This window comes from Triticum aestivum, chromosome 2A (genome assembly GCF_018294505.1).
Source record: "Triticum aestivum cultivar Chinese Spring chromosome 2A, IWGSC CS RefSeq v2.1, whole genome shotgun sequence".
Lineage (NCBI taxonomy): Eukaryota > Viridiplantae > Streptophyta > Magnoliopsida > Poales > Poaceae > Triticum > Triticum aestivum.
In genome coordinates, this window is record NC_057797.1 from 646,604,764 (window position 1) to 646,616,573 (window position 11,810).

An 11,810-nucleotide genomic window follows, 5' to 3' on the forward strand; every position below is an offset into this window, starting at 1 on the left:
CGTGATGAGCGGGTGAACAGGTCCTCCAAAACGGCATCATTGAACGAGTCACGTATGCGTCCGTCCTCATTCCGGCCGCACTCCCCAAGTGATGGTGACAGGTGGTCCCGGTGTAGCGCAAAGAAGCTACACCATGGCCCCACACGTCGGCCCAGGCACGCCCCAAAGCTCCGACCCGTATCAACGCAGCAATTAATTCGGCTCTGCTGAAGAAGAAGCCATTAATTCCGCTATCAAGAAGAAGATACTAGTACTCCAGTACAACAACAATAAATTCCCTTTGCCTATTTTTACCAAAAAAAGTAGTACCATCAGACCCATTCTGATTGTAATATTTTTTTTTTGCGGGGGGTACTATTATTTTGTTAATTGTGACACAGTTAAGACTTGAGAGGTTGCCTCTTGTCACAGATGAGAAAACATTAGTGTAGTTTTTTTTTTCATTTTGGCAGCAGGACATCGGTGTGGGGTTGGATGGGTAACGAGGAAGAAAGGGACGGGCCAGAGCGAGCGAGCAAAGCTGTGTGGTGTGGTTAGGGCATGTACAATGGTTAATAAGACAGTCTTATCTTAAGTCTTAAATATAATTTAGAGATGACAAAAATGTATGTCTATAATGGGTTATATCTTAGTCTTATCTTCAATAACTAGCAATTTCTTAAAACATGGTGAGACAAATTGTGCTAAGAGGTCATCTCTTGTCTTATCTTAAATAAGAGAAGACAAGCCTTTTCTTACGAGTTCTCTCTCCTCCATCTCATCATTTATCCTACGTGGTACTCTTAAGATAGCACCATTGTACATGCCCTTAGGGAAAGCTGATAAAGCGCGAGAGTGATTAGCCGCGGGAAAACGGTGCTTAGCAGCAGCCCACGCGCAACCTTTTCGCCGCTTTCCGCTTTATTATTTTTTTCTTCTCAAAACAGAACGGGAACAAATCCAGCCCCCACCACTCCCACGCCTTTCGCTTTCCCCCCCTCCGTCGCGCTCCGCCTCCCCTCATCAGTCCTCCTCACAAGCGCACAGAGAGAGAGAGAGAGAGAGAGAGAGAGAGAGGCGCGTCTGGGTGCGGAGTTACTCTGGCTGGGACTGGCGCTAGCAGCAGCGGCGGCGGCGGCGGCACTGGTGCGCGGTGGTGGCGGGGAGGAGCCGTAGCCAAGAGCGGAGCGCGTCGTCCCCGAGGCCGAGGCGTCCGTCATCTCTGGACTCTGGGGATCTCCGCTTTCCCCCCGTTCGAGGTGATTGATTATTTTCCTTCGATTTGTTTCCTTGTTTGGTTCGGCTGGGGAACCGGCGGCCGCCGCGCTTCGTCGCTCGTCGCCGTGTTCGGCAGCGGCGAAGATCTGAATGCGGTGCGGCCGGGTTGGGTGCATTCTGAGTCGATAGGCTGCGGGGATTCTGCTGCGGTTTTGGTGGGTGTCTTGGGGTTTGAGGATAACCTGGTGTGATTTGGTGGGTTGTTGTTTTCTCATTCTCGCGGAAGCATGCGTCTAATCCGGTGGATTGGTTTGTGATTCTGTTCTGCAGGGTGGAGGATTGGACCTGTTCCTACTCCCCGGGGTCTGCTTTGGCTGGGTTTCCGATAATTTGCCCAGGAGCAGGTTTGATTCTTCGAACCCGTGTTGGGCTGGAGAGAAACTTTGTTCTCCTCGTCTCCTTAACCAATCTGTGTGTGACTGTTGCAGGTGAAGTGCTGTCTGTGCTGAAATTTGCCATCTCGGCGCAGGACTCCTGTCGTCCTTGTGTCTTGTTGAGGAGAGAATCGCTTGGGATTTGCCTTGTCTTGGTCGGCTCTTGCTTGGTGTTTGTGCACTTGTTATGCTAAGGTCTGAATGGAGATAGTGGATAAGATTGCGGAGCCTGAAGACCCTTTGGTGGTCACTGCTCGGAAGGTGCAGAGCCTGGAGCCGCCACTGCCGATTCCGATAAAGGCGTCATGGAAAGGGAAGACCTCCCAGCAGCAGGATGAGAAGGATCTGCCAGATGATGGCGAGGAGAGCTTCCAGAGCGTGGATTCCTCGGATGAGGGTGGCCGGAGTTCTTTCTCTGGGGCCAGTCACCCCCTCGAGCCAATTGATATGGATCTTATGAAGACGGTGTATGTCGCAATTGATGAGGAGAAGCCTGAGCCGCCGGTGTGTATGGTGCGAGGACTATCAGCGAAAGGGCCATTCATGGATGACCTCTCGCTCCGTGTCACAGGCCTGAAGGCAAATGCAGTAGTCTGTGCAGGCAGTGGTGAAGGCTTGCCCGAGGAGAGGAAGGTGTCTGGTGCTGCAGTGGCGTCGTTGGCCACGGCGCGCTCGTCACAGGCTACGGAAACTGTGTCCTTGCCTCCAGATTCGGAGGAGAAAGACTGTGTCTGGGATGCATCGCTCCCTCCCAGCGGCAATGTCAGCCCTCACAGCAGCATTGACAGCATGGGGGTGGTCACTGCCATGAGCATCGCGAGCAACCGCAGTAATAACACATACAAAAGTGAAGCCATAGCTACTGGAACCATGCTTACTGTAGAGAGGAACTTTGGAAGTGTAAAGAGTAGTGTTCGAGGTGACTCTTTAGAAAGTGCAAAAACAAGCATGAGCCGAGCAAGTGACAGCAGTGGTGTTAGCGACGATAGCAGCTGGAGCCATATCACTGGAGGTACCAGTAAGCCTCATAAGGGGAATGATCCCAGAGGAAAGGCGATTCATGCTGTGCGGATTCGAGATGGCGTGCTTGGGATGAGCCACTTTAGACTGCTCAAGCGTCTAGGCTGTGGTGACATTGGCAGCGTATACCTCTCAGAGTTGAGTGGGACTAGGTGCTACTTTGCAATGAAAGTAATGGACAAGGCATCCTTGGCCAGCAGGAAGAAGTTGAATAGGGCTCAAACTGAGAGGGAGATTCTACAGCTTCTGGATCATCCATTCCTACCAACTCTGTATACACATTTTGAGACTGATAGGTTCTCGTGTCTGGTCATGGAATTTTGTCCGGGTGGCGACTTGCACACTCTGCGACAGAAACAGCCAGGAAAATATTTCTCCGAGTATGCAGCAAGGTATATTAAATCATGAGCCAATTCCTTACAAAAATATAACTTGTATTTTCATATTGTATTCACATTCAGTATTTTGTTTGTCAAGTTTAGTACTCCATTTGCTATCAATTTAATGTAGCTTAGAGTTATTACTATTTCTGCTTTTTAATATTAGACAGTTGAGCCTGAAGCATAATTTCCGAACTGTGCAAGGATTCCGGGTTGGAAATGGTTTCCGCAAGGGAAGGAATTCTGTATAGCTATAGTTTGATGGGAAACTTATCTTTTGGGGCTCAGGAAGCAGCTAATGTAGTGTTGCCCGGTTACTCGGGCAGAATTTCTGAATAAGGTCCTATGGCTGTTATATGATGGTGTGCGAGAAATGTTATTTGTTCAAATGTAGTCTGCAGGTGTGCTCGTAAATGGTGCATACATTTATAGATTGAAATGTAGGCAGCCTGGTTGAAATGATTTTGGGATATTATAAACCGTGCTCCAATTAGCTTTTGCTTTAGCATCTTATCCTTCAATACCAGATTTTTGGTATTCCGAAGCTTATATACCTAGTTGGCTAGTTGCAACTAAAAGCACTGACATTGTGCTCTCTGATTTTGAGCAGGTTTTATGCTGCAGAAGTTCTTCTAGCTATTGAGTATCTGCACATGCTGGGAGTCGTTTACAGGGACCTGAAGCCAGAAAATGTTCTGGTGCGTGATGATGGCCACATAATGCTTTCAGATTTCGACCTCTCCCTGAGATGTGCAGTGTCACCTACACTAATCAGGACATCGGCCTTTGATTCTGATCCCAGAAGGGCGGGTGGTTCATTCTGTGTGCAACCTACTTGCATGGAGCCTACTTCAGCCTGTATTCAGCCAGCTTGTTTCATGCCCAAATTGTTTGGTCAGAAGAGCAAGAAAAAGACCAAAAAGACAAGGTCTGACCTTGGACAGAGTGCCATCAACCTGCCCGAGCTCCTCGCAGAACCAACATCAGCTCGATCCATGTCATTCGTTGGGACTCACGAGTACTTGGCCCCAGAAATCATCAAAGGCGAAGGCCATGGAAGTGCGGTCGACTGGTGGACCTTTGGTATCTTCTTGCACGAGCTTCTATACGGCAAGACACCATTCAAGGGGTCAGGCAACCGCGCCACGCTGTTCAACGTGGTCGGTCAGCAGCTGAAGTTCCCCGAGTCGCCGTCGACGAGCTACGCCGGCAGGGACCTCATCAGGGGGCTCCTGGCCAAGGAGCCGCAGCAGCGCCTCGGCGTGAAGAGGGGCGCGACGGAGATCAAGCAGCACCCCTTCTTCGAGGGCGTGAACTGGGCCCTGATCCGATGCAGCACGCCCCCCGAGGTCCCAAGGCCCGTCGAGGCCGAGCTGCCGGTGAAGTACGGGGTGTCGGAGGCGGTCGCGAGCACCAACAAGAGGGTGGTCGGCGCGGACGCCAAGTCCGGCGGGAAGTACCTTGACTTTGAGTTCTTTTAGAGTTTGCGCCTTAGCGGCAGAGCTTGTTGTTTGCATACTGTTGGTGTTGTTGGGTCAGTGTGGTGTTGTGATTCTTACGGTGCTGTTTATGTCAGTCACCGCTGTTACAAATTTCTTGCATCTGAACTGGCCGAAATTAGCTAGATGTGTTTGATCTCCATGTCCTGATGGGAATAGCCTGTCTCTGTTTCTGAACATGTTTTGCGTGCTACAGATTTTGCATTGCAGAAACACTCTGAAGAGTGGCTGTCTTCGGAGTTGTGCGCCATCACTGGAGAAACGGGCATTCTGACTGACCAGTTCCCCTCGTTTCCTTGCTGGTTGTTGAATTTGAGGAATATAATTGTAGCTAAATGTATTTCAGCGTGATTGGTCGTTCGTTTAGATGCAGTGAATTATCACAAAGTAAAAAAGAGATGCAGCATCTGTATACCGTGGAATAGCTGAGTATGCCTGTATGAATTTCCTCAGCTCGAGAACCCGTTTCAGTACAAAGTCTGTAGGGTGCAGAACTGTTAGAAGTTTAGACGGATGCACAAATTCTGTTCATTGAGCACCCCGCCGCACAAGAGAAAACACGACCTGGCTAAACCGCCTCCGCCGCCACTACGCTCCATCCCCTCCTCCCCGGCACGTCGGCCGCCATGGTGAAGCGGTGGTTCCCCCTGGAGGCCAACCCCGACGTCATGAACCAGGTACCCACGCCTCCTCCCCACTTCCGGTAGGGGTTCGCCTCGGCCTCTCCTCTTCCCCACTCAGTCCCCTTACGCCACGGTCGGCTGCAGTTCATGTGGGGGCTGGGGGTCCCGGAGGGCGTGGGGTTCTGCGACGTGTACGGGCTCGACGACGATATGCTCGCCAAGTCGCCATGGTGCCCCAGCCGGTCCTCGCCGTCCTCCTGCTCTACCCGCAGGTGAGTCCTGGCGCCTAATTGGCTGTGGGATTTTGTTTGGGTTGCTTGTACCGGTGGATGGTGAGGAGGAGCTGATTTGTTTTCCACCCGCGTGTTGGTGAGCAGGATCGGAAGAAGGAATCCGATGCTTCGGCCACCTCCACGGTGGAGACCAAGGTGAGACTGATCTGTATTGTTAGTTTGGCTGTCAGTATGCTCAGCACAATTTCCTGACCAAAATCACTCGATTTCACATTAAATCCTGGTAAATAATTTGGTTCGTTCACCTGCTTCTAGGAATTCTGTGTGCAACACTGTTCCTAGAATTGAACTTTGGCGAAATATTGCCATAATACTTGAGCATAACTAATCATAGGACATCAGGACCTGATCATGATGTGTCTGCTATCTGCTTAAACTGATTGAATGTTAAACTGCTTAAACTTCCAACAGTAGGTCTTTACCCATTTTCATGGCGCCCCTAGTCATTGGGTATTTCCTTGGATACTCCTTTTAACAAGTTAAAAAAAATGCACTTCAATGGTTAAATCGATTGAATGGTGTCATGCTTGCTAACCAAGAAGTTCCACTGTGTTAGTTTATTTCTACTGCTGACTTATTTTTGTGCTGAACACTCAGACATATCGAACTTGTTTCCCCAAATTCCAACTAGTGAATCAACTCAGTATAATGAATGTGTCCATTCACGATAGTTAGCAGCTTCTTAGGGTGTGTTTGGTTCAGGGACGAAGTGGAATGGAATGTAATGGTTCCATTCCAGTAGAACGGGTCGGTTCCGTCACTGTGTTTGGTATGGGCAATTAGGTAGAATGGAATGGTTCCATTTCGATGTTTGGTTAGTGAGATGAAATGGTGACATCTCACATATAGATTTCTACTACATGTTAACACATGTTAAGGTAGCTAAACATATTGCCAAAAATGTACTGTACAGTCTAACACACGTTAGAGAGATGAAGTTGACCTATTGTTGGTACTCTACCTTGCAACAAACAAATTCAGAACAAACATGACGGACTGGAGTGCTAAATCAAAGAATCCATCCGGTCAGTTGTGGCTGGACGGAGCTTGACTCAACTGGTAGCCGCAGATTGCTGCTGGTCGCTGTGCGGCCAACAACTCGCATGGCCGCTTGCTTGGAGAAGGCCGCCCGCCGCCCCGCAGGCCGCATCTGCTCGTCCGCCGCCAGGCAGCAGTTCGTCCACCGTGCCACAGTTGAGAGAGGAGGGGACGAGGGAGAGGAGCAGTAGGCAGCGCGGATCGCGGGAGATGGGCAGCCGGCAGCGCGGTTCGCGGCAGAGGAGCAGCCGGCGTCGCGGATCGAGGAAGAATAGCAGGCGGCGGCACAGTACAGAGAGGCAGAGGCGATGCGGTTTGTGCACGAGAGAGAGGGCGAGGGAGCGTTCCGCGTCGTTCCTTCGATTTGGAGGAATGACTGCGTTCCGGATCTGGGCTGGATATTCCCTTTTTGGGAACCAGTGGGTTCCGGTTCTAGTAGTGTACCAAACACAAGAATGAGGCCCAAGCACGGGTCGGACCCGTTCCATTCCACTTGGTGCCATGTACCAAACACACCCTTAGGTATCTATTCTTTCTTCTATATTCATAATGTCATGGGTTCTATAAATATTGGTTTATGGCTTCCAAATAGCCAGAGATACAGTACAATATAATGTGTTTATGATCTTGACTTAAGCAGATGTTGGTGGCTTGGTGCACATTAAAATTTGTTGCAAAGATTTTTAAGGAACCTATGCCAAGTTTCTATATGGTTAAAGGGCAGCCCAGTGCACGTAGCTCCCGTTTGCGCAGGGTCCGGGGAAGGGTCCGACCACTTTGGGTCTATAGTACGCAGCCTTTCCCTACATTTCTGCAAGAGGCTGTTTCCAGGACTCGAACCCGTGACCTCATGGTCACAAGGCAACAACTTTACCACTGTGCCAAGGCTCCCCCTCCCAAGTTTCTATATGGTTATTTCTTTATAATACAGAAAAATTCATGACGCAGGAGCCCAACAAGAAAGTATATTTTACTCCCTCCGTTCCAAATTACTCGTCGCAGAAATGGATGTATCTAGTACTAAAATACATCTAGATACATCCATACCTGCGACAAGTAATTCGGAACGGGGGGAGTACAAAACAGACTGTTGGCAATGCTTGCGGAACAATTGGTATTATTCATGCAATAGGGAATGCTGTATCCGAAATCAAGCTAGGTGTTTACAGCAGTTTTAAGTTTTAACTTCCTATTGATATGCATAATATTTATGCCTACGTGCATCAAGACAAACACTATTGTGTGAAATTTTATTTCATCTTGGCTGTCCAACCATAGTCACTGTTTCATGCAATTCTATCAGTATGAGTGTATGACCACCCAATAATTCACCAAGGATCCTTAAGAACTCCTTCATCCCTGCTATGCCTTCCGTAGAGAAATGTTATAATCTATCACTACAGTTTACAGAATAGGTAATAATGGATAATCATGTACTTGACCTGCTATCACATGAATAATGTATTTCCGGAATCCAGAGTTCACAATTATATCTAGCTCCCAAGAACTTGAATGTGCATACTCTGTTTTGTTTCTATATATTGCAATACTAATGCATGCTTTTGGTCACACATAAATATGAGTCATCCAGACTTATGAGTTTAATTTGCCTAGTTCCAACTTCCAACTACCAAGACTACTTCAAAAAAATAATAATATTATGTTGAGTATCTTGCCTTTCATGCTCACTCTTTTTGACTTGTGACAATATTTGATTAGTAGTTTTATCTTTGCAGTTGATGGGTCCTATTTTCATAGATTTTATAAACAAACTGCTGATATGGATCCTATCCAGGTTAGCAGTCCATGTATGCATACTTCTTTTCTTGTTAAAGACTATTATTATGGATTGACTTCTACGCTGTACTAATTATAAAGTACTTGATATCATCAGCGTGCTGCTTTTCTTGAGGAGGACCAAGAAATGGAGGACGCTCATTCTGTTGCTGCTGCTGGTGGTGATACAGAGGTCAGGACTGCCGTAAAATTTCTTTAGTTACGTCTAGCATACTGATAATTGCCCTGGATGATCAAATAATATGACGGTACTGTTTGGCGATGGAGTGTTATATTATGAGAGTCACGCTGCTTCCAGTAACTATCTGCTAACATCAACTTCTCTTACTGGGAACTGGTCACGGTGACTGGATCCTGTCGGAATTTTGAGACCTGACTGTTAGCCAGTTTACCTGCTTCTCTGCCTTCATGTTGTTTCTTGTTTGTCAGTTTGAATAGCTTGCAATCTGGGGTGAATGTTGTTGCTCATGTGTCATTTCATTTGTGAATGGGTATTGAACATTGTTCATTAGTTCACAACTTCCACAAGGAGCATGTTATTACAGAGTTGTCAACCACAATAATTTGAATACTTTCATGGAAGATATGTTTATGTAATATATCCTCAGTTTAAATATGAATTAATCAATGGTTGCATTCTGAGATATCTATATTTTATTGTGCAGGCCAAGGATGGGGTAATTGAACATTACGTTTGTTTTACGTGTGTTGATGGTATGCATTGTACACATATCCATCCGTTACCAGAGTATCATAATTGAATTTTGTTACAAGTCACCATCCCTTTATCTGTTGTTCACTCTGTTTTTCCTTCCCTTTTCCATCCAGGTGAACTTTATGAGCTTGATGGAGGAAAGCCGCAGCCGATACATCATGACCGCGCCTCTCCTGATAGCTTGTTGCAGGTAAATTGTTCAGCTGTCCGCATCTCTCATTCTGTAAACAGCGTATGGAAGATAGTGTTGCCTTTTTATAACTTCCAACATAAGGGTTTTGGTTGTGACGGTATTACTTAGTAGCTCTTCATTTCACTAAATTATGTCGTAATGCTTAGGCCGCGTTCGGCACTCCTCGCGGAGCGGAGCGCGCGGAGCGGGGTTTAACCAACTCCCCAAATTATGGCGTAAATTAACTGGATTGCCGCTCCGCTCCGGCGCGGAGCCGCGGAGCGGAGGGAATCCGAACACGGCCTTAGTCAATTCGTATTTTCATAGTAAGATATCAGTAGCTGCTTAGCCGCTTTCGTGCGCAGGCCCATTAAGTAGTCAGGGCGGTCTCACGACCGCACAACCATTTTGCAAAAGAAAAAAATGGAAGCAGTCCAGCCCAACACAAAATCTGCAAAAGATAAAGCCGAGCCTAATTTTTTGCTCCCTCTGTAAGCTAATATAAGACCTTTTAGATCACTAAAGTAGTGACCTAAAAGGTCTTACATTAGTTTACATGGGGAGTAGTAAATACGCACACTCGATTGGAAAAATCTGGTCCGCTATATCACCTCTTATGAAGGAAGATTCAGTGACAAATATAAAAACTTGTGATTTTCTGAACCCTATTATTCCTTGGCTGTATGCAATTGCAGGATGCTGCAAGAGTCATAAAAACGAGGATTGTGGAGTATTCTGAGTCACTCAACTTCATTGTCATGGCTCTCTCGAAGATATAGTGAATATATGGGTCCAGAGAGAAGGTTTATTGATTCTGTTGAGATGAGAGGGGGAGTACCTACAGAGAGGAGGGCCGGTGGTGTCTTGTGACCTCAGAGTCGTTCCTCTTGTGTCTGGCGGCTCTCCCAGGGGCAGGGGGAAGAGGGGCTCCTCTTCTAGGTCAGCACCTCTCATGGGCTTGGGCCCAAGAGACAGATCTTGATGGGCTAGGGCCCATACCGGTTCAACACTCCCATCTTGTCACACGCCAAGTTACAGTCCTTTGTTCCCAGTCCCTTTGTCAAGCAATCTGCAAACTGCTGCCCAGAGCTGACATGAGTAAGGCTGATGATCCCAGCATCAAGTTTCTCTTTAATGAAGAAGCGATCAATTTCCACATGCTTCGTCCTATCATGTTGAACTGGGTTATTAGCAATGGCTATAGCTGACTGATTGTCACACCACACCCTTAAGGGTCCCTTCCTCAAGAGTTTCAACTCGCATAGTAGGTGCTTCACCCAGAGCATATCACACAACCCTTGAGATAATGCTCTATATTCAGCTTCTGCTGTTGATCTAGACACAACATTCTGTTTCTTGCTTCTCCATGACACCAAATTTCCTCCCACAAACACACAGTAACCTGAAGTTGATCGTCTATCATCTTGACAGCTAGCCCAATCAGAGTCACTATAGCCATCCACTTCAAGATGTCCACTCTTCGCAAACCACAACCCTTTACCCGGAGTCCCCTTCAAGTATCTCAGGATTCTGTGAACAATATCAAGATGCCCTCTCCTTGATTCATGCATGTATCTGCTCACCACCCCCACGGCATACGTAATGTCAGGCCTAGTATGACACAAGTACAACAACCTCCCAACCAGCTTCTGATAATCTTCCTTATTCACTAGCTCACCTGATTGTGCTGTTACTTGATGATTTTGTTCAATTGGAGTAGGGGCTGCACGACATCCCATCATGCCCATGTCACTCAAAAGATCCAAGGTGTATTTTCGTTCGCACAAAGATATTCCCTTCTCTGTCCGGGCCACTTCTATGCCAAGGAAGTACTTTAGATTTCCTAAGTCTTTTACCTCAAACTCCTTGCTCAGACACCCCTTCACTCTCTTTATTTCCTCCTCATCATCTCCAGTGATGATGATATCATCAACATACACTGCAACAATGGTGATCTTCTTATTAGTGTGTCTATAAAACACCGTGTGGTCACCATTACATTGGCCATACCCCATATTCCAAACAGCTCGTCTGAACCTATCAAACCATGCCCTCGGCGATTGCTTCAGACCATACAAGGATTTCTTCAGCCTGCATACCTTCCCCGTAGTCTGTTCTGTGCCAAAACCTGGCGGTATCTCCATGTATACCTCTTCTTTCAAGTCACCATGTAAGAAGGCATTCTTGACATCTAACTGGTGCAATTTCCACCCAAAGTTTGCAGCACACGAGACCAATACCCGTACCGTGTTCATCTTTGCAACTGGAGCAAATGTCTCATCATAGTCAATTCCATAAGTTTGACTATATCCTCTGGCAACCAATCTAGCCTTATACCGTTCCACCTTGCCCTCAGGATTCTGCTTCACAGTAAAAATCCACTTACAACTCACTGCTTTCTTTCCTGCCGGCAATGTGGTTAGCACCCATGTCTTGTTTTTTTTTCAATGCTTCTAACTCCTCTATCATCGATTCACGCCACTTCGGATCTTGCTTTGCAGCCTTCCAATCCCTAGGGATAGACACAGTTTGCAGAGAGGCAACAAACGCCTTATATGAAGGTGACAAAGCCTTGTAAGACACAAAATTGCCAATATCAAGGTCATCACAAGCATCATCCTTTGGCAGAGCCTTCCTTGCTA

General features: G+C 47.1%; 2 protein-coding genes and 1 pseudogene across 2 annotated transcripts; 2 read left to right on the forward strand and 1 right to left on the reverse strand.

The window, feature by feature from the left end:
* Positions 1 to 943: 943 nt before the first annotated feature.
* On the forward strand, positions 944 to 4,752 carry LOC123189978 (serine/threonine-protein kinase D6PKL1). The gene is made up of 4 exons (XM_044602518.1): positions 944 to 1,238; positions 1,528 to 1,601; positions 1,686 to 3,043; positions 3,642 to 4,752. Exons 3-4 carry the CDS (start codon positions 1,833 to 1,835, stop codon positions 4,510 to 4,512), a joined length of 2,082 nt encoding a protein of 693 aa, XP_044458453.1. The 5' UTR covers positions 944 to 1,238; positions 1,528 to 1,601; positions 1,686 to 1,832; the 3' UTR covers positions 4,513 to 4,752.
* A 259-nt stretch (positions 4,753 to 5,011) lies between these two features.
* On the forward strand, positions 5,012 to 10,112 carry LOC123189980 (ubiquitin carboxyl-terminal hydrolase 3-like; annotated as a pseudogene).
* Positions 9,887 to 11,423, reverse strand: LOC123189979 (uncharacterized mitochondrial protein AtMg00810-like). The gene has a single exon (XM_044602519.1). The coding sequence runs from the start codon at positions 11,421 to 11,423 to the stop codon at positions 10,155 to 10,157; it is 1,269 nt and encodes a 422-aa protein (XP_044458454.1). The 3' UTR covers positions 9,887 to 10,154.
* Positions 11,424 to 11,810: the final 387 nt, after the last annotated feature.